Source organism: Babylonia areolata, chromosome 26 (genome assembly GCF_041734735.1).
Source record: "Babylonia areolata isolate BAREFJ2019XMU chromosome 26, ASM4173473v1, whole genome shotgun sequence".
In the NCBI taxonomy this organism is placed as follows: domain Eukaryota; kingdom Metazoa; phylum Mollusca; class Gastropoda; order Neogastropoda; family Buccinidae; genus Babylonia; species Babylonia areolata.
The window spans coordinates 13,215,524-13,236,948 of NC_134901.1; the positions used below are offsets into that span (position 1 = coordinate 13,215,524).

The window sequence follows — 21,425 nt, forward strand, 5'->3', positions numbered from 1 at the left end:
CTCTCTCTCTCTCCTCCGCACCCCCCACCCCCCTTCACATGCACACATATAATTATGTATGTGTGTATGTATATTTACCCAGCCATTCTCGTTCGTATTAATGGACAAACATGTACATATGTGTGGGGTGCCATCGCTTTTTTATTTTGAAGAATATAAAAACATCCGCACAGTCACATTACATATAGGTTGTATAATAATTCAACGTGGGGTTTTCCTGGTCAAATCCAGCACCATATCCTGGTTTGTTCAGACAGTGTGCTTGTGTGCATCTTCAGTACAGAATTCGTGAAAATGTTTTTCTGAAGAATGTTTTGAACTACTCTGAGCAAAACTTACTTTCCATCGAGTTGACGTGTGTTTTTTTGTGTGTGTGTTTTTTTAGTAGTGACTTGGAAAAGAGCAATTGTTCATTTTCTAATGGACGTTGTATTCGCGCACCATTGGGAAATGTGAAGGTCCTTGCCTGGGTTACTTCACGTAAGAGGTTGTGAAGTGAAGAGAATGTAAGCTGATTTGGACTTAAGCAGTTCATCTTATTTTTTTCTCTTGACTCGGATGTTCTGTTTACATTGACCAACACGTCGGAATAGTACTTATGGAGGTTATGTGCAGTGAAAAAATCCAAGCTTTTTATGTATTGAGTATAATTTCAAAATGTAATGTTTAAGATGAGAAAGATCAGTTTAAAGCAAATTAAGTCCCCTAGCATTAATTACAGAGTAATTTCCCTTTTTTACTACATGCACCATAACGTTTGCAAAATAAATAAAACTTCCATGCCTAGCAAAAGAAGTCCCTGTTTGAACTAAAAATGATAATAATGACTGCTCTTGTTGTTGGGTCAGAATATCAGATCAAAGTGCCAAGTTTAGAGAATACAAGAAATATAAATATAACAGTAAACGCAGTTTGCATATAATTAGGCTTCATTTTTTTTTTTTTTTTTTGTGCCCATCCAAGAGGTGCAATATTGTTTTAAACAAGATGACTGGAAAGAACTTAATTTTTCCTATTTTTATGCCTAATTTGGTGTCAACTGACAAAGTATTTGCAGAGAAAATGTCAATGTTAAAGTTTACCACGGACACACACACACACACACACACACACACACACACACACAGACAACCCACACCGGGTCAAAACATAGACTCACTTTGTTTACACAAGTGAGTCAAAAAGGGGGGGTATGAGAAACGCAGCACTGTGGTGACGAGCATTCCCCGAGAAGTTGACCGAGTTTCCACAGGGAAATTTGTTGTAACAAGAAATAATACAACGCAGTGTATTAAGGCTTTTCACACTGAGAAATGTTTTAACTACAAGAAAGGAATATAGCGCACTATAATGTTCCCAGTATGGTTTTAGAGTCAACGTAAAGGACGGACGCTCACAAAAAGGTATTTTGTTGCCATTGTTGTACGCAGTTCAAAAACATTTATTTCGAGCACCAAAAATTGTTGCATTAAATAAGCAAGGATAGCATATTTGTTTGATAGTTCACATGATACATGCGTCACTGGGGTGGAGTGGAGGTTGCAGAAAGAGAACGAAAGGCCACTTTAGCCAAGTCAAGCTGACCTGCCATTTAACTGGAAAAGGTTTGATAATCATGTCTTCGTTTAATGTGTGAATCGTGTTTGGCGTGTTTTGGTCTCTGTTGTGCTCATCTTCTCTCTCTCTCTCTCTCTCTCTCTCTCTGAACACTGAACACTTTAATGTCAATAGCTTTACAGCTATTGACATTAAAGTGTTCAGTGTTCTCTCTCTCTCTCTCAAGTTCGTTCGTTCATTCGTTCGTTCGCTCTCACGCGCAATTTAACGCAGTGTTCAACCTTATTACCTCCAGTCAAGATAGGCATTGGCAGTGGAGTCTAATTCTCTCTCCCCTACCCGAACTTCGAGTATCATGTCTCCATTTCTTGTTTGTCTCTCTGAGCCAAGGCCAGTTTAATGATACCTGAACACATCCTATGTAGCAAGCCGACGACAGAGGTTTTTTTGTTTTGTTTGGTAACTAATGATTATACCAGCCAGACCTCCCAGAGGAAGACTATTATCCTTCCCTTCAACGAACAAATGTCATAATGCCACATACTATTCACCCATTGGACGACGTCCAAATCGCTTGGATCAATCAAATTGCAGCAGATTTATTCATGTATTCCCACTTAGACCAATCTAACAGCAGCTGGTTCATTAATGTGTTTGCGCAGACGGGGATTGAGTGATTTGGTCATTAATTCCCACGTCGGCTCCGTGAGTTTGCTTCATTCTGGCGGTAAAGTATTTCCCTGTTTTCTCAGTTGACTTGATTTTCGTTTTGGCAATGGATTTTTTTTCAGTGAAATGTTTGAATAATCCCTTTTTGGCAATACATAGTGGAAAAATATATAGAGGTATGATGTGTTATACGCTATGCCCATTTTTCATAGGTCAGAAGCTAGGACTTTTTAAAGATAATTGTAACAAGCCACATTCGTTTTTGTTTTGTTTTGTTTTTTGTTGTTGTTGTTTTGGGGGGGTTCCATTGTTGGAAGTGCGTCAGGTTAAGTTTGATCGGCTTAAAAGTTGGTCAGAGCCAAAAATAAAGTAAGGAAGATGGTGAAATCAAGAGAACAAATCTCGGTAATGCAGAAAATATCAGAGGGCAAGACACTATCGACTCCAGAAAGATTGGACATGAGGGGGCTGTAGACAGAGGGACAAATAAAGGCGTCTGCTTTCGATCACCCTGACCGACCCACGTAATTGCTGCAAATCTCTCTCTCTCTCTCTCTCTCTCTCTCTCTCTTTGAACTTTTATCTCTGTGGGGAGAAGATCACGAACCTCTCAGGCTGCCAGAACAGGGTGTTTTAAAAACTCGTTTAATTTTCTTCTTTCTCGCTTTTCGACCCGAGAATAAAGAAATTAATTTAATTGAACTTTGAAAAGGTGCGTGCGTGCGCGCACGCGCCTGTGTGTGTGTGTGTGTGAGTGTGTGTTGAATTGGATTCCTTTCCCCTTGTTTTCCTGTTGAAACGTGTGCACTCTTAATTTAAGAGAGCTTTTTTTCCAGAAGCTAGCGAACATGGCACACATTCTCTTTGCTTACCATATCTCTGGAACTGATGCGCAAATTATCAACCTTCTCAGTTGTTGTTGTTGTTGTTTTTTGGGGGGAGCGGGACCTTGTAAAAATTTATTTCTTACAAAAGCAGAATTAAAGAATTTGGTTTCATCTGTTAATTTCAAATGTGACGTTAAACAATAGCGAGCTGGATTGACGGTAAAACAGAACAATTTCCAGATTGGTTTGGGTGATTTTAACGAAAACGTGTGTGTAAACTCTACTGCATAACATATGAGCAGGATGACACTTTACCCAAAAAGAAAAGTAATCCTTTTTTCAATACCAGAAGACATTGTAGGGGATATTATATTTGCCTAGGAAAGATCACCGAGTTCGCGATATACATCGTCCGGTGAACAGTTCCTGAACATCTGCATTACAAATGGCTCTGCCCGAAGTAACAGCCCACAACATAAATATCTAAATAGTTGATGCCTTGGAAGAAACTTGCTCTGCAGCAAAATAGGGGCATTCACGGAATCCTTTCTTCCGTATCTCCAGGATAGGAACGACAACTCTCCCGCAGACCGTGTTGTCTGTCAGTTGTGTCCCATGACTCCCCTGTCTCCCCCAACTCCCAATACTACCACGCCCCTCCAGCCTTTAATTAGGTTCAGCAATGGTGAAATTGTTTTCAGGTACTGTAAGTTTGGTTGTTGTTGTTTTTTTGTTGTTGTTGTTGGGGTTTGTTTTGTGTTTTTTTTTGTTGTTGTTGTTCCTTGTTTGTTTGTTTGTTGTTGTTTTGTTTTGTTTTGTTTTGTTTTTGTTGGGTTTTGAGGGTTGTTGTTTTTGTGGGGGGGTTTTGGGGGGTGGGTGGGGGGGCGGATCTTATATCGCTGGAAATGTGCTTGAACCGTTGACTGCACACTAGCCAGCTACAGGCTCCTTACACCCACCACCATCACCAGCACCACCACCTCTCCTTGTATTAGGTACCTGTTAACTTCCTTTGTTAAATACGGGTTTAACTTGGGCACTCACCCCAGGTTTTGTAACCGACGGGAATGACCACCGCAGGAAACTGGATGGGAGAGGGGGAAGTTAGCGGGGAGGGGAGGGTGCGGAGGGTAGAGATTGCGGGGGGTTGGGGGCGGGTATCTTAACAGTAGACAGACACCCACCAAAAGGACAACATGTGAAGATTTGCTGCGAAAATGCCAGCAACATTTTGCCTTTGAGCAGTTGTTACCACATTGTTTGTCTCATTGTTACGAAAACTAAACACATCATGCGATGGGCAGCGAAATTGCTCTCATTCGGAGAAGTAACTTCTCTAAATTAAGTTGGAACACGAATTAGACAGCACAGTAACAGCCCATTAGACAAGAGAAAGAAGAAAATAAAATTATACATTAAAAAAAAACAAAAAAACTAAGGCCACCAAACAGTTAATCATCTTATCCCCCCTCCTCTCTCTCTCTCTTCGCCCCCAACCCCGGCCCCCCTCCCCCCACCCCCTTCTATTTTGTTTCGTAGGATTTTGCTGTTCAAACTTTTTTTTCTTCTTTTTTTTCTTTTTTCTCCTTTTTTTTTTTTATCAATGAAATTATATGAGTTTTTAATACAGAAAAGTTCTAACATATTTCTTATCTTTGGTGCTTTTTTTTTCGCGTATTTCCGCGTATATCTTTTATTAGTTTCCTTTCTCACTTTTATCCTCTTATCCTTTTTCATCTGTTCCATTACAAAATGACAATTCACTAGACATACCCGCACAAGCATGCGTGCGAGAGCACAAAAACACTGACACGCACGAGCGAGCGCGCGCACACACACACACACACACACACACACACACACACACACAGAATCACACATACACACAGATTTTGCACTGAGAAATAGTCCCCTAAGTCTAGTAAGTAAAGAGGGGGAGGGTATTCATATTAGTTGGGTTTTTTTTAAAGTACATAAAAAAGCGTTGGAAAGATTGCGTTAAAAAAATAACACTTTGTTTTGACGGTTTTTGGTGGTGGTGGTGGTGGCGGTGGTGCTTTTTACAAAACGTTTTTTTTTTCTTAAACATTTTTCACTGTACTTTATTGTGCTTCTTATATTGATTTATAGCGTCGAGTGAATACCATATGTATGACCATTCTATCTAACCGTGCAGGGTAGTGCGGGAGGGAAAAGATGCATTTTTTTTGCTGCTGCTAGCAATAAGCCAGGATGATTGGACCAGAAAATAACGGACGTCAGTGTATATCAGACTTGACCTCTTGTCCATTGTTCAGATCTCTCTTTTATCACTGTCTTTTCTACCACTTTCAGTCATCTCTTCCTTTTTTCCTCCTTTTATGCCCTTCTTTCCTTTATTTCCTTTCACCCCATAGCCGCAAGCTTTCTTTGACTGAGAAAAAAAATCGCTTAAAAATGCATGCTTCCTCTGAAGAATGTTAGGAAATGCAGAAAAACAAAAAGTTCAATGACCACATCTGTGATATGTTCAAAGCACACAGAAGAAAAAAAAAAAGAAAAACGAAAAAAAGTTGTGGGGGTGGGGGAGGGGAATGAGTAATTTTGAACAGCTGGTGCACATTTGGCCGTTTCCGGTAAGATGGCGCCTGCCAGTCCATCCAGCGGTGGGAAATGTCAAGTGAGGCAGGAACGGCGCGAAGTGGTGGCGGTGAAGTACCCTGCAACCAAGTTTCACAACGAAAGGGATGATGGAGCAGCGCTAGCAGGTGATTGTTTCTCTGCGCGTGGCTCCGGGCTGTGGGACTGACTGCTTGTTAATTTAGTTTTTTAAAGTCGACAGTGGTGGTATCGCCGAGGTGAATAACTTTTCTGGGAAGGGAGGCCGGTTAGAGGGACTCTGAACACGACGAAGACCACCAGAACCACAGCTTATTCTGACGGGCATTGAGACCTGCCGTGTCGAGTTTCCGCAGAAAACCAATTTTCTTTGCTGATTGGTCACCGAGTACAAACGGTCACCCAGTGAGAAGAACCTGCAAATCCTCAGGGCCGCCAGGAGTAAGGTTCAGCTTAACGTCAGGCGATGTGCAAATGAGTACTGAACAGAGCTCAGTGAAGAGATACAGAATGCTGCTGAAAGAGGCAACATCCGAGGGATGTATGATGGCATCAAGAAAGCACTGGGACCAACACAGAGCAAGACTGCCCTCCTCAAATCCTCCACTGGGGAAGTAATCAGCTATGCTAGCCAGCAGATGGAGAGATGGGCAGAACACTACTCAGACCTCTACTCCACAGAAAACATGGTGTCCAACTCAGCCCTCGATGCCATCAAGTGTATGCCGGTCATGGAAGAACTTGACGCAGAGCCAACTGAGGATGAACTCAGCAAGGCCATTAACAGCCAACACCCATGCTCGTCAGGAGAAAAGGCTCAATTCCTTCCACCTTAGAAGCCTGCTGCGCATACTCAGTATCTCCTGGCAAGACAAGGTGACAAACACCGAAGTCCTGACTCTCGCTGGCCTCCCGACCATGTATACCATGCTGAGACAGCGTCGGCTGCGCTGGCTGGGCCACGTTCACCGCATGGAAGATGGTCGCATCCCAAAAGACATCCTTTATGGAGAGCTCGCCACGGGACAGAGAAGCATCGGCCGCCCACAGCTGAGATACAAAGACGTTTGCAAACGTGACATGAAGGCGCTTGAGATCAACACTGAGTCCTGTGAGGACCTTGCAGATGACCGCAACAGATGGAGAAGCACTCTCAAGAATCAGCTACGGATTGGTGAGAACAAACTGTCAGCTGCTGCAGCAGAAAAGCGAGCTCGCAGAAGAGGGACGGCAGCAAACAGACCAACATCAGGTTACACATGTGACCGCTGCCACAAAGACTCTCTCTCTTGCATCGGTCTCTACAGTCAAAGGCGACGCTGCTTGGTCCAAGCAGACAGCCCAATTAGACATAAGGTCGGATATGCTGTATCCATGGTCAGCCATGTCCGAAGGAGGCCTACTACTGGTCACACTAGCCAACTTACCTGGTCAGTGCGTCACATTTTTTATCGGAAGGTCTCAGAGTTTTAATCCTGGCAATCTTGAGATACTTTCAAACAGAGCAAAAATGTGCCCTTGAAATAACCTTTGATGATGATGATAATAATAGATAATTTGCTGATGATGATTTCTTTTTGAAATTAAAAAACGAGTGTTTAGATGAACGGGAAAGTGGGCAGTTTCGGTATTTGCAACTGAACAAACAAACAACAACAAAAAACACACTTGTATTTATAAACGACTAATTCATAACCACTTAACTTTAAACAGTTATGTATATAAGATATTGTGATCTCATACCGACGTACCCCAATGACTCACACGGACAAAAATGTGGTCGTCGCCATTTTGTATTGCAGTGATCTTCATTTAAAAGCACATAAAATAATAGTAATATATTTTTAACTACAGCTGCTGCCTGCACAAACAGAAAAAAGCAATAAATTATGTGAAGTTTGTTGGAAAAGCTAAAACTCCTAATAATTTAAGAAAGGACAAAAATACGTTTGAAGATATTGCAATAAAAATTGTGTATTTTAACAGTCTGGTTCATTCATGTCTTAGAGTGACTGCAATCTATCTTCCATTGAAATGTCTACTGCACATGAAAAAAAGTCTAATATGCTTTTTTTTAGGAAATGAAAGTCGTTCAAAGTATGCGACCTATTTTTATAGTATCTTGACACTTTTTGCTGCTTGCCTCGGTGGAAATCCATTCAAACAGGACAGAGATTGATTTGAAACCAAAAAGAAAAGAAAAGCTGGATACTTCCTACCACAGCTAAAGTGCAGGCGGATTCTGCTGTTGCTCCTTCATTTCTGTCCTGTTTTTCTTCGACATTTGTCACTTGAGGGATACATTTTGCGGGCGGTGGGGATGAGGGGGATCTGGAGGGGCCGGGTGGGGGGTTGGGGGGGGGGGCAAGAGACCAAAGATCAACGGAAGCGGTCAGGCCTAGTTTTTTCGCTGTCGTTAAGACGGACAGGGTCATAAATTATCCATACATACCGTAATGTTATCCTCAAATACACGATCTACGATCCCCACCCCCAAACCCCCTCCATTTCCTCCCCTTCCCCACCTCATGATTGCTGTCCTGATTGATATGTTTTTGCAGGGGAAAGGGGAGGGGGGATGTTAGGGGAAAGAAACGAGGGAAGAGAGTGAGCATGTAGGGATCGGATCACAGTGTGACCGAAGTGAAAACTTCCTTCCTAACAAGGATGTGAGCTACACGCCCCGTTGTCAGCGTTATTTATCATTATGGTCAGCGGCACTCTGAAGTTTCCTTGGGGAGTTTTTGTTGTAATGTTCATGCTGGCGGTGGGTTTTTGTACCCACGATCACTTGACGACATCAGTCAGACATGATCCGTTTTGCTCTTCAGGCAGCATGTCAGTTTATTGCAGAATATTTGTAGAGTTGACCTCCTCCTGCTTCTTCTTCTTTGCTCTGTTATGTTTGCCTGCACTGCTTGGTGTTAATCAAGCTAAGTGGGGGTGAATGAGCTCTTCTTCATAACTGCAGCTGATATGGTGCAATCGTATGGTTCTGGAGGTGGGGGTATTAAGCTCTGGAAGCAGGCGTTTCATGGAATGTTTATGTCTTTGAAAATAAAATCAGGATTGATGTTTCTCTGTCTCACTATCTCTTTCTCTCTGTTTTTCTCTGTTTCTCCCTCCCTCCCTCTCTCTCTCTCTCTCTCTCTCTCTCAAGAGTTGACGATGAATGTTCGCGGTGTGTGTCAACGCCTGAAAATGTGGTCTGTCAACATAGGCGCAAGAAAAATGATGTACTGAACCAAAATAAAAGTGCTGCTTGTGTAAAAAACAGTAGAATTAAGCCATTGTCTTTTGTTCATTGGAATGTGAATGGGTTGATTTCAAAATTACATGACGGTGACTTTATTTCATATCTTTGCTCGTTTGACTTTGTTTGTTTAGTTGAAACATTTATTGATGATTTTATACCTTCATTATTCCCTGGATACAACAGTTTTTGTATTCCTGCAGTAAAATTCACTGAAAAGGGGAGGCGATCGGGAGGAGTTGTTTGTCTTGTAAAAGATGTTTATGTTCCATACGTAAAGCAAGTTGATGTAAAATCTAATAGTTTTGATGCATTACTTATTGATAAGATATTATTTGGTATTGACAAAGATGTGTTGTTTGTGTACTGTTATGTACCACCCGAAGGTTCCCCATACTATGCATATTTTGACTGTGAAAATGGAATTGCGTTATTGGAAGATTTTTTGATTGATTGTACATTAGCTTACAATGATGTTTATATCTTGCTGTGTGGGGATTTGAATGGCAGGACATGTAATATTTCCCACCACTGCCAGGGAGTTACAGGAGATGAGTTTCAGCGAAGAAGTCACCCAATTAGTATCAATAGACGTTCCGAAGATTCTGTTCTTAACAACTATGGAAAACTGCTGTTGAATATGTGTACTGCACTTGACTTGTGTATAATTAATGGAATGTGTCATGGCGACCAAAATGGTTGCTACACTTATATATCGGATAGTGGATGCAGTGTGAATGATTATTTCATTATGTCTTGTGATATGTATGCATTGTTGTGTGATTCATGTACGTTGTGTGTGTCTGACAGAACTGAATCCGATCATATGCCTGTGGAACTCCGTTTCGCAGGCCGGGGTTATGAATTGGAAAACACACAGTTTGAAAATGATTTTGTTTTAGAAAAATTTGTGTGGAGTGACGACTTGGCTGATGTATACATTCATAACATACGTTCAGAAGAATTTAAAGAAAAAATAAACTTAGCAATTAGCCTAATTAGTGTTGATATAAACCAAGCGTTAAGTTTTTTTAATGAATGTATCAAGGATGCTGCTAAACATATGAAGAAACAAATTAGTATCAGTAACAAGTTAAAACCAAAAGATTGGTTTGATGCAGAATGTCGTAGCGCTAGAAAAAATGTTCGTAGGTTGTTAAACAAATTTAGACGTACTCTGGATGTTGATGATCGTCATTGTTTTTGTAAGGCCAGACGGGAATATAAACATTTGCAAAAGAGAAAGCGAAAGCAGTTTAATGATATATTGTTGACAGAATTAATTGCTTCTATCAAAAGTCAGAAAGAATTTTGGAACAATGTTCGTAAAATGTCACTTAAAAGAAAACAGCCAGCTAACAATATTACTGATGATGTTTGGTTTGATCACTTTAAAACCCTTCTAACAAAAGAGGTAAATTCTGATAACGTACTGCAGTGGGAACAAGATGAAGATGAAGAAGATTATTTAAATCGTCCAATCTCGGTAGAAGAAGTGATGTTTGCATTAAGGAAAATTAAGAACCGTAAAGCTGCAGGACCTGATAGTATAATTGGAGAATTGTTAAAATATGCCACTGAATCTGACCTGATTTTGAATTTCTTTGTAACCTTTTTTAACTCGTTATTTGACAGAGGAATCTATCCTGAAAAATGGACCGAATCTATTGTTTTACCACTGTATAAAAAGGGCGATGTAAACAATCCGAATAACTATAGAGGAATTTCTCTTTGTGATGCAAGTAGTAAGTTGTATAGTACAATTATAAATCAGAGACTGCAAGAATGGGTAGAAGAAAACAATATTACAGGTGAATACCAGGCAGGATTTAAACACAACTACTCAACTGTTGATCATATGTTTACTTTGATGGCCTTTATTCAAAAACAGTTTTCTTTGAATCGTAAATTGTATGTGGCTTTTATAGATTTTGAGAAAGCCTTCGATTCCATAAACAGAACAATTCTATGGCCTATTCTTTTAAAAACTGGTGTTCGTGGAAAGTTGTTGAAATGTATTATGAGTATGTATGCGGGTGTGAAAGGAAGGGTTAGATGTGGGGGGAAGATGACTGATTATATTCAATGCACTTCTGGCGTAAAACAAGGTGATGTGTGCAGCCCTGTATTATTTTCTCTTTTTATTAACGAACTAACTTCAGAAGTTGTCAGAAACGGAAAACATGGTGCACAATTTACTGGTGAGATTCTAGAGTTATTCATTCTCCTCTTAGCTGATGATGTTGTGTTAATATCTGAAACTGTGATTGGTTTACAAACACAATTAAATAGTCTATCTAGAGCTGCAAAATCACTTCAGTTGAAAGTAAATATGTCAAAAAGTAACATAATTGTATTTAGAAAAGGTGGATATTTAGGAATTAGGGAAAAATGGACTTATAATGGAATAACGATGCCAGTAGTGAATGTGTATAAATACTTAGGAATATATTTTTCAACAAAATTGAGTTTCACAGTTGCATGTAAAGATCTTGCATGTAGAGCTAAACAAGCATTACTTTGTATTATGAAAAAACTGTCAAGTTTAGAAAATCAATCTTTTGATCTGTTTATTAAATTGTTTGATTCCCAGGTACAACCCATTGTACAATATGGAGCAGAAATTTGGGGTCTCTCTAATGCTGCAGTTTGCTGCGAGAGTGTTCATTTATTTGCACTGAAAAAGTTTCTTGGAGTTACCATGAAAACGCCTAATGATTTAATTTATGGGGAAACAAAAAGATATCCGATACATCTCAATTCCGCAGTAAGATGTATTCGCTATTGGTTGAAAATAACACAAATGGAAGATTCAAGGTTGCCGAAAAAAGCATTTAATATGTTATATGATTTAGATTTGAGGGGTAAGGTAAACTGGGTATCAAAGGTTAGGGTTAGATTATATGAACTGGGATTTGGTTATGTTTGGTTACAGCAGGGGGTAGGGGACATAAAGGGATTTATTAGTGCACTCCGAACAAGATTAATTGACTGTAGATGGCAAGATTGGTCTTATCATGTTCAAGATAGCGATAGGTTTGAGTTTTACAGACAGTTCATTTCTATACACTCTATTCCTACTTATCTGTCAATGAAAATGGATAAGCATTTGAAACATATCACAACCAGGTTCCGATTTGGAATTTCTGACATATTTCTTCATCATTATCGTTATCGAAAGTCCAGTGTCTTTGATCTTAGTTGTCCTTTATGCAGACGTGCTGAAGAAACCGAACTTCACTTTGTGTTGTGTTGCCCTGCTTTGAATGACCTTAGACATGAGTGGATTCCACAAAAATATTATAGACACCCTACTTTATTTCGACTTGCCATGCTTATGTCATCAACTAACGAAACTGTTATAAAACAGTTTGCTATTTACTTATATAAGGCTTTTAAGTTTCGCAGTGTATTATGTAGTTAATCATTATTAGTTGTGCATTATCCAATTTGTGGATTATCATTTGCAGTTTATCATTCACTTCTGTAATTTGCAAGGTTTTGATTTTGAATGTTGATTCACTGTACCCCCTTCATGAGGGGCCATGGCCTTTATTGAATAAACTATCCGTATCCGTATCCGTATCTCTCTCTCTCTCTCTCACTCCATCTATCTGTCTGTCTATCTTAAAATAAACATCACTTGTGCTTATTTATTTTCACAGAAAGCAACGAATCTTTCTTCCCCTCTCCCTAACCACCACTCATCCATCCTTCTCTCTCCATCTCTCTCATTCTGTCGCCCTGCACTATCCTGCTGCAGCTTCTTCTCCTCCCCCTTCTCGCTACCCCTCTCTTCACCCCCTTTTCTCTCCCCACTTCCTTCCCCATCCCTCTCTCTCTCTGTCTCCCTCTCTCTCCCCCTTCCCTACCCATGTCTGTGCGAACTCATAAACGGATGAACAAAAATGAAAGTGAAAAACAAACAAGGGAATTGAGATGTGATGAAGTAATTAGCACGCTCAATAAAACTGATTTGTAACAACGCGTGGTTATCTATGGTTTTTGGTCATTTAACTCCTTTTCCCTTTCTTTTAATCGTAAACTGTTCAATTTTTTACCGTGTGTAATGGTGAGTGAAGTTGGAATTAATTTGAAGCTTGGGCACTCAAGAGCAATAAGCCTAGATATGCTGTGTGGCTTTTATTTTTCTTTCACACTTCCACGCGCACGTGAGCGCTCGCGCGCGCGCGCACACACACACACACACACACACACACACACCACACACACACACACACCACACACACACACACACACACACACACACACACACACACACACACACACCAGGCTGTATTTAGAACTTAGTAATTAACTCGTTGCATTTGAATTAAAGAGACGTTGGTCAATTGAACCATATCTTTTTGAGGATAGGATGAACTTTTGTCATGTGTGGACTGGAAAAAAAATCGACTTCGTTCACCTGTAGAATATCACAACGAAACTTGTTTATCTTCCCCGCCCCCCTCGTTCATTGGTCGAAGAGGAATCATGGTATTTATCTTTTTACTTGGCCTGTACAAGTGGGGTTTTTTTCACCAGACAGAAAGCTTGGAAAAGCAGCAGCAGAGCGAGTGCTGCGTTCCCGATAATGACCCTTCCCCTACCCCTTTCCGCTGACCCACCTCCACCCCCCACCCCCACCCCGAATCCTTCCGGAAATCTACACCACCTCAACCCCTTCCCCCGGCGAGTAGTGGCTGAAAGTAGCAGTCAATCCCTATACCCTGTTCAGAGAAATATTCCTGCCGTTCATAAAACGTGCCTGAATGAGACGTGAGGAGAGTTTCTCAGTTATAAAACAAGATGGGCGTGCATCGTTAGGAACAACAGGGGGTTGGGATGAGGGGGAAGTAACTCTAAGAGAAGCGATGAGAGGAAATAACTTTGAGGCGTGATGGAACTGGAAGAGGGAGATGATGGGAGTTGGGGGGTATCGAACACTTAGAGGAGGTGCAGTGAGGAAAATAGCCGACACTAAATCAGCACCAGGCAGAACTGGGGTGCCAGGAGGGGGGGGGGGAGGAGGGGGGCTGAGGAAACGCTGTCAACACCTCAACCAAACTGTCGGTGTCGGACTGAGGGAAACTGGTTCAGCCCTTACATTGACATCCCCATCCCCCGGATTGATGGATGTGTCTTGGAAGGTTGTTCACTTGAGTTTACGTCGGAGAAACAAGGGAGGGGGTGACCTTTCCCACCCGCACCCCCCTACCCTGACGCCCTTGGGGGGAGACCGCCCCCATCCCCCATCCCCTAAGACCCTTCTCCCACCCACTAACCCCGTTTTCCAGAAACCATATCGCAGCTGCAGCTGCCTCTTGGGTAGACGGGTGAGAATGCCTGACGCTTTTTTTGAATAAATGAATGGTGTCTGGTTGTCCGTGTCCCCTTCCTGTTAGTCCTCTGAAGCTGCCAGACTGATGGGATCAGATGGTTTATTGTGCCACCGATCGTAGCAGTCGCTTGCAGACGGAACGATAAAGAAAAGTTATGTGTATGATGCGGGACTTTCGGGAAAATAGTGTGAGTTTGGCTTAGTGGGTCTTGTTGTGCGTGTGCACGATGTGTCCTTGTTTGTGTGCGCGCATGCATATAGTTTTGTGTGTGTGTGTGTGTGTGTGTGTGTGTGCGCGCGAGTCCAGAAAGCTCGTTTGTTTGAGCGTGAGTGAGTGTGGATGTTTTCCGAATAAATAAAGTGTTTTCTACGTGTACATGCACGCACTTTTCGCGTCTTTGTTTGATATGTTTTCCCCTTCAAGAAATGCGTATGTCGGTACGCCCGCTCATGTCTGTATTGGTGTGTTGTAACGCTCGTTTTTCTGGGCTAGGAATCTGCAATGAAGAGGTGGGCCTGATGCCAGCGGTATGTCGCCCTTGTCTGCATCACCGCGTGCTTACATCAGTCACCCAGTGACCCCCTATAGTACAGTTGTGGTCTGCAGTTCTGTTACCGTAATTGTATCGGCACTGTGTATCAAGACTGTCCGCTTCTTACAACACCGCTGCTGTCTGGCCTCCACAATGAAAATGGGTCTCCATAGGACGGCTGTGGACAGGACAGCAAGAAGGATGGTCGTAAAAATGACAAGGCAATCCCTCCATGATAGGGTCCTGTGGGATCGACTGGGCAAAAGCGATAGAAACAATTATAGCCCCGCTTCTCCTCTTCCTCCTCCTCCTCGCCATCCTATTCCCTTGCTCCCAAAGTTCATCTCAGCACCTATCCTAAGCCCGTGGAAGTTATTGTACCAAGACACAGGATAGCGATTTCCTCAGACGACGCCAACATGACCAGAAAGAAATGCCAGAATGGTGTCTGCCCTTCCCAGTCCATGTTCGTCGATTCTTTGCAGGCGTCGAACTGGCAGTTGGATATTTGAAGAATCTTGCTGCCAAGGGGGCGTGGGAGGGAAGACATAGTCATAGTTATGGGTCTGTCGTTTTATCTGTTTCAGAATCGACACGCTCACCAGCCAGTACAGTGAACTGGAGGACGAGTTTCGCTTGGCGCTGCAGATAGAAGCCAACCGCTTCAAAGAGGTGAGAGTCCAACAACAGCTATGTCAGGCCTTTTGGCTGCTGTACTATGGCGTAATATTAACGGCAAAGGTCTTACGTTTTAATTTTCAAATTCAAAAGTCTGAAAATATATCTGGCTAATAATGTCTTGTAAGAATTTGAAGTAAAAAAAAAAATTAAGACAAATAAGGTATTTTGAGAATATCCCTAACATCGTATTGTAAAAATTCATTTCTCGTTTTTTATCATTGATCTAGCGCAAAAAAGGCCAAATATAAACAAATTTAGTTGAGACTCGTGCGACATTGTTGAGAAAATTAGGCCTTGCTTCACTGCATCACCAAATGCCGCACCAACGAACACAGAATATAATATTGTTGGAATTAAAAGCTCGATACAATATGATTGTGCATTTATGACAGCTTAAAAGGAGAAAAATTGGAACGGTTTTTTGTGTGTGTGTGTGTTTCTTTTTTTCTCTTTTTTCTTCTTTTTTAAAATTTTTTTTAATGTACTGATTTAAACCGACAAAGTTTTGGGGGTTTTAATGTCGGAATTACAAACCATTCGAATGTCATTTTTAAACATTGATTTCTGTCTGACAATGTGATGATTGGTATTTTTATGATTAATAGATGAAATAAAAGTACTCAGCGTTTGCCGTGAATGACCCACTATACTGTACACTTGCTTGCTTCTTTTTGGAATGACTGGACTTTTGATTGGTGGCTGATGATTGACAGAACGCGAAATTGTCGGTCTCTCTGCCAACACTTGAGACCTGTGTTTGTAGACGTACTGTCTGACGAGTCCGCGGGTTAAATAGTGATAGTGTCTAGTAATGAAATGCCTTGACAGGGACACTGGCAGTTGTCGTTAAGTGAAAGATTTGGTGGTTAACTCGATTTCGCTCTTACTTTCTTTGTCTCTTGATGTCTCTGTCTGTATGTCTGCCTGCCTGTCTGTCTGTCTGTCTCGGTCTCTCAGCACCTGTCTGACAAACCTGTGGTTGCCGCCCCCCGCCCCCCCCCCCCCCCTTTCTCTCTCTCTATTCATGTTTTGTTTCTGACTGTGGTCTGACAAATTGATCTCTCTGCTGTTTACATATGTATGTATGTATCCATGTATATGTATATGTATATAGGCACGACTTCTGACTTGAACACTTAGACAATGAATGCGGGTCTGAGCTACGCACATGGCCCGATTGACTTCGTTGATGGACAACGACTCCACCTCTACACCCTACCCCCACCACCCCTCCCCCCTTTCCACTTTCCTTCGCTCTTCACTTCACCCATTCTGCATGGAGATTGGAGAAGAGTGGCGAAACATCATTTGTGATCTGTTGTATTGTGTTTTGGTGTCTTGTTTGTAAATGTATTGTGTGGCGATGCTTTCTTGTCACAAGAAATTCGGTTTGTCCACCCATGGAGGAACGTATTGTGCCACTACAACGTACTTTCTTCTCCACACCCCCTCCCCCTCTTTGTCTGTCTCTGTCTCTCTCTGTTTCTCTCTCTCTTCTTTTTTTTTTTTTTTGTATGAGTTTGATTTTTCAGAGCTTTGCAAAGAACAATAATGTTTATAAAAGGAAAGTTGGGTAGGTGCCGTGGGTTCCTTGACTTGCTTAGGGAAGTAACAAGAGAGTGAGGGAAGAAATGTTCTGACTAGGAGGGAATCAGACCTGCTCTTGTCGCTTCTCCTTTCCTTCCACTGTACCTTTTCCTCTTTCCCTTCTCGTTGTCCGTTACGTTTTTTGTTGTTGTTGTTTTTTTGTTGTTGTTGTTGTTGTTGTTTTTGGGGGGCGAGGGGGTTGCTGTTTTTTGGATCTCTCTCTCTCTCTCTATCTCTCAGATTTGGTATTTCTGAATTAAACATAGATAGATATCGTTATAAATCCATTTGTCATTCTGACTTGATGTGTCCTTTGTGCAAGGAAACCAGAGAAGATGAGGTCCATTTTGTTTTGAAATGTCCTTTGCTTACTGACCTACGAATCCAGCTCATTCCTTAATAAATATTATGCATATGCGTGTATATTTCGACTATGTTCATTGATATAATCGGTGGACGAAATCACTATACGTAGTTTTGCTTGTTTCTTTATAAAGCATTTCAGTTAAAAGAGACATTTATATCCTAGTTTTATTGGAGCTTGTTATGGAACATGCGGCGCTGTTTGCATAACAATTACAATGACACATAGAAAACAAAATTTTGTTGTTGCCCTTTTGTTGTTCCTTTGGGTTTATGGCCTTAACTGAATAAACCATCTCTCTCTCTCTCTCTCTCTCTCTCTCTCTCTCTCTCTCTCTCTCTCTCTCTCTCGTTCATTGCTTCATTCATTTTTTCTTACCATTCCTCGAAAAAAAAAAAAAAAAAGAAGTGAACTTCATCACCCAAGTCTTGGCGACTTAGGAAAGGAAAGGAGGGACCGCTCTGTCACTCTCTGCCCCAGCTTATCGATGAGGGGGGAGTGGGGGGGGGGTCAATTTCATCGCTGATTTTAAAAAGAAAAGAAGAGAAAAAGATGGAGGAAAAAATGGCAGCTGCTGCATCTTCCTTTTCTGCAGGTAGCTGTTGATACTGATTGCCATTGTGGAGTCTGTGTATAGGAGAGTTGGGTGGTGGGTGAGGGAGAGCGGTGTCAGATCATCAATCAAGCGGCAGCGTCTTCGTTGGATCCACCTCGTTTGATGGAGAAGTAACTGCTTTCTTGTCATCGACTTTTTTTTTCTTCTACTTTACTGGGGTTGAGCGGAGAGGAGTAGGGTTTGAGAGTGGTGGGTGTTTTGTTGTTTTGTTTTTTGTACCATTTCTTTTGTTGTTGTTTGTTTTCCATGTGTTGTTGTTTGTGTGTATGTGTGTGTGGTGTTGTTGTTGTTGGTGGTGGTGCTGTTGTTGTTTTTTTTTTGTTGGTTTTTTTTGTTGTTGTTGTTTTTTGTTTTTTGGTTGTTTTTTGGGGGGGGGGTTGTTGTTGTTGTTTTCATGTTATGTGGATCAATATTTACAGCGTTGTAGCACTGGTGCGGCCCTGTGTTGTCGGCTGGGCTATGAGCAACAATCGACAGTGTCAAATAAATGATTAGATAGATAAAGAAATGATCACATGCGCGTTTCAGGTCCAAACAGCCTATGAGCGGGTGAGCGAAGAGAACGCAGAGAACAAACAACTGTTGCTGGCTGCTCAGAGGAAGGATGAACAGTCCGCATCCATGCTGGCAGAACTGACCGCAGTATGTCCCTTTGTCCACTTACCTGTCTGTCTGTCTGTCCGTCTCTCTCTCTCTCTCTCTCTCTCTCTCTCTCTCTCTCTCTCTCTCTCTCTCTCTCTCTCTCGCAGTATGTCCCTTTGTCCGCTTACCTGTCTGTCTGTCTGTCCGTCTCTCTCTCTCTCTCTCTCTCTCTCTCTCTCTCTCTGGAAAATTGTAACACACACACACACACACACACACATATATATATATATATTTTTTTTTTTATGTATATATATATATATATGTGTGTGTGTGTGTGTAATTATGTTCACGATTTGGCGTTTTTTAATTCCTCGTTATTGCTCATGTTAGCCAAGCCAAAAATGGCAGTTGTGAGCATTAATGAGATTTTTTTTTAAATCACGTCTCCAAAAAACCCCGCAAGGTTAACGGTCAGACCAGCACTGATTTTTTTGACGCTTTTCCTCGATCCTCACAGAAAGAAACGAAACGGGTCCTGAATTTCTTATTCACCATACATATTTGCATAGATAGATGGATAGACATAGATTTATGTGTGTGTGTATATATATATATAGAGAGAGAGAGAGAGAGAAGAGAGAGAGAGAAATTTCACCGCCCCCTCCTCTCACATCAATTACTATAGTTCGTTTTTAGTGTTGCATAATGACGGGGTACCACAGCTTGCACCTTTCCGTTCCAAGTGGGGATGGAGGGTGGGTGAGGGGCATTATCGTGAATGTTTCGGTCTGTTCCCTCATCCCCACCCTCCCTTCTGCAATCTTCACATCTGCTTTCCTTTCCACTCCAGAGCTAGGCGTAATAATAATGAAAAAAAATTTAATCTTCTCCCACCATCCAGTCTCTCTCGGTGCTTTCTTTTCTTTTCTTTTCTGCTTGCACCTGCCGAGTTGATTATAATTTGTGTGTTTCATTCCTTGTGCTACTTTGTGGATGAAACATTGACTTATTGCATTGCAGACACCCGCGTACAGGTGCTTGTGCTAACTGGATATTTGTCATGATGGAATACTTACCAGTTGGAAACGATGGATTAATTTCTTGGGAAGAAACTAGGAGAGCAATGTTGGAGTTTTGTTTGAAACTGATTCTCATTGTAAGGATTTTTTTTTTTTTTTTTTTTTTTTTTTTTTTAGTTTCAAAAATGTAATCTGATAGACGTGGGCCTAGTGAAATGAGGATCTTTTTAATGCCTCCACCGCTTAATCTTCCTCGTTTATTTTGCACGTTTTTTTGGGAGGGGTCGGGGGGGGGGGGGGGATTTTATTTCATCGATACATACAAAAGGACTTTTTTTAAATGATTTTATTGCACGAATTTAAATTCGCACACAGACGCGAGCGCACTCTTTCTAGCACGCACGCACACACACACACACACACACACACACACACACACACACACACACACACACACACACATGCACGCACGCACGCACGCAGATACATACATACATGCAAGCACACACGCATACACACTCGCTTGCTCGCTATCAACAGCAGACACACGTGGTTTACATCGAAGTGGATTTGGATCCATGAGAAAACACTTCATTTCCTCACCTTCTTCTCCCCTTCCCCGAACTCCTCCCATTCCTCCACCTCATCATCTCTCTCCCCATTCTCCCCACACCACCGTCAAACCCCCTGCCTTACCTCACAACCACAGTGCAGAAAAAGAAATCAAGGAAAGAACAAACGATCGGATTCGAGGGTCATCCCAAATAAAGGGCGCATAATTGCACGCAGTGGTTCCAAAAGCCTTGCCTTACCCCAGCTGCTGATGATTCAGTTTGTGGAGGAAATTGTGAGAGGAACTGAGGAGAAGATGAAGAGCAAGGCTGGCTGGCGTTGTGGTGTGGGACAAAGCACAACAGTGTTATGTGGCCAGGGCAGGACAGTGAAGGGAGATGGATGGGGAAGAGATCTTTTGGAGGGGAGGGCGATGAGGTGGGTGGTGGGGTCTCACTTGTCTGATGGTGTTACCATGGAGAAGGGGGGGGGAGGGGGGGCAGTGGTGGTAACCAGTTTGGTCGGGTTTGGCTGGTCTAATAGTTCTTTCTTGTGTCTTTTTGTTTTGTTTTTGTCTGACAGCAAATTGAACTTGACTGTAAGGGAGCGTGTGCTGACTTGAGGACGTGTTCATGCGTGTGCGTGTCTTTATTTTCCAAAAAATGCGCGTTTTAAGGGAGTGGAGTCAATTTTATGGCAAAGGTTGGAGTCTTCGCAGACTACACATTGGATTCAAATCAGGCTTTCATGATTCCATGGTTTAAATTGGGGGAGGGGGTTCATTCTGGAGCATTACACCGGCCACCACTCCTTTGGTCTTTCAGCTCCTGATCAAAAACATAAACTGATAAATAAACAAATAACCACATAAATGAAAAGGGCCCTTTGAAACTCGACGTAATAATGGGACAGGCAGTATAGCCTGATGGATCCACGGGTACCAGATACCAAATACAGTAAACGCTGGGGAATGGGGTTGTCTTCAAAGATGTCCACAACAGGCAGGGAGGGATGGGGCCTTTGGGGTCTGCCAGAAATGTGTTGGATATGTGCAGATGTTGGTGGTCAGTGAGGTTCTGAGGGTTTTCAGCTAACACTTTGCTCTGGGTGATTCTGAACGTGTGCATTAAAAAAAAAAAAATTTAAACACACACACAAGCACAAAAGTGGGGGTCATCTTTTTCCCCACGCCCTCACCTGTTTTCCTTTGTTTTGTTTTTGTCTTCGCTTTTCCATGATTGAA

At 41.9% G+C, this 21,425-nt stretch overlaps 1 protein-coding gene across 4 annotated transcripts in view; it reads left to right on the forward strand.

The window, feature by feature from the left end:
• Positions 1–21,425, forward strand: part of LOC143300698 (leucine-rich repeat and coiled-coil domain-containing protein 1-like) — a 310,494-nt gene that overhangs the window by 265,721 nt on the left and 23,348 nt on the right. For all 4 annotated transcript variants that reach the window (XM_076614553.1, XM_076614554.1, XM_076614555.1 and 1 more), the window contains exons 16-17: positions 15,366–15,450; positions 18,555–18,668. In XM_076614553.1, the coding sequence (XP_076470668.1) occupies positions 15,366–15,450; positions 18,555–18,668 (199 nt within the window). The remainder of the gene's footprint in view (positions 1–15,365; positions 15,451–18,554; positions 18,669–21,425) is intronic.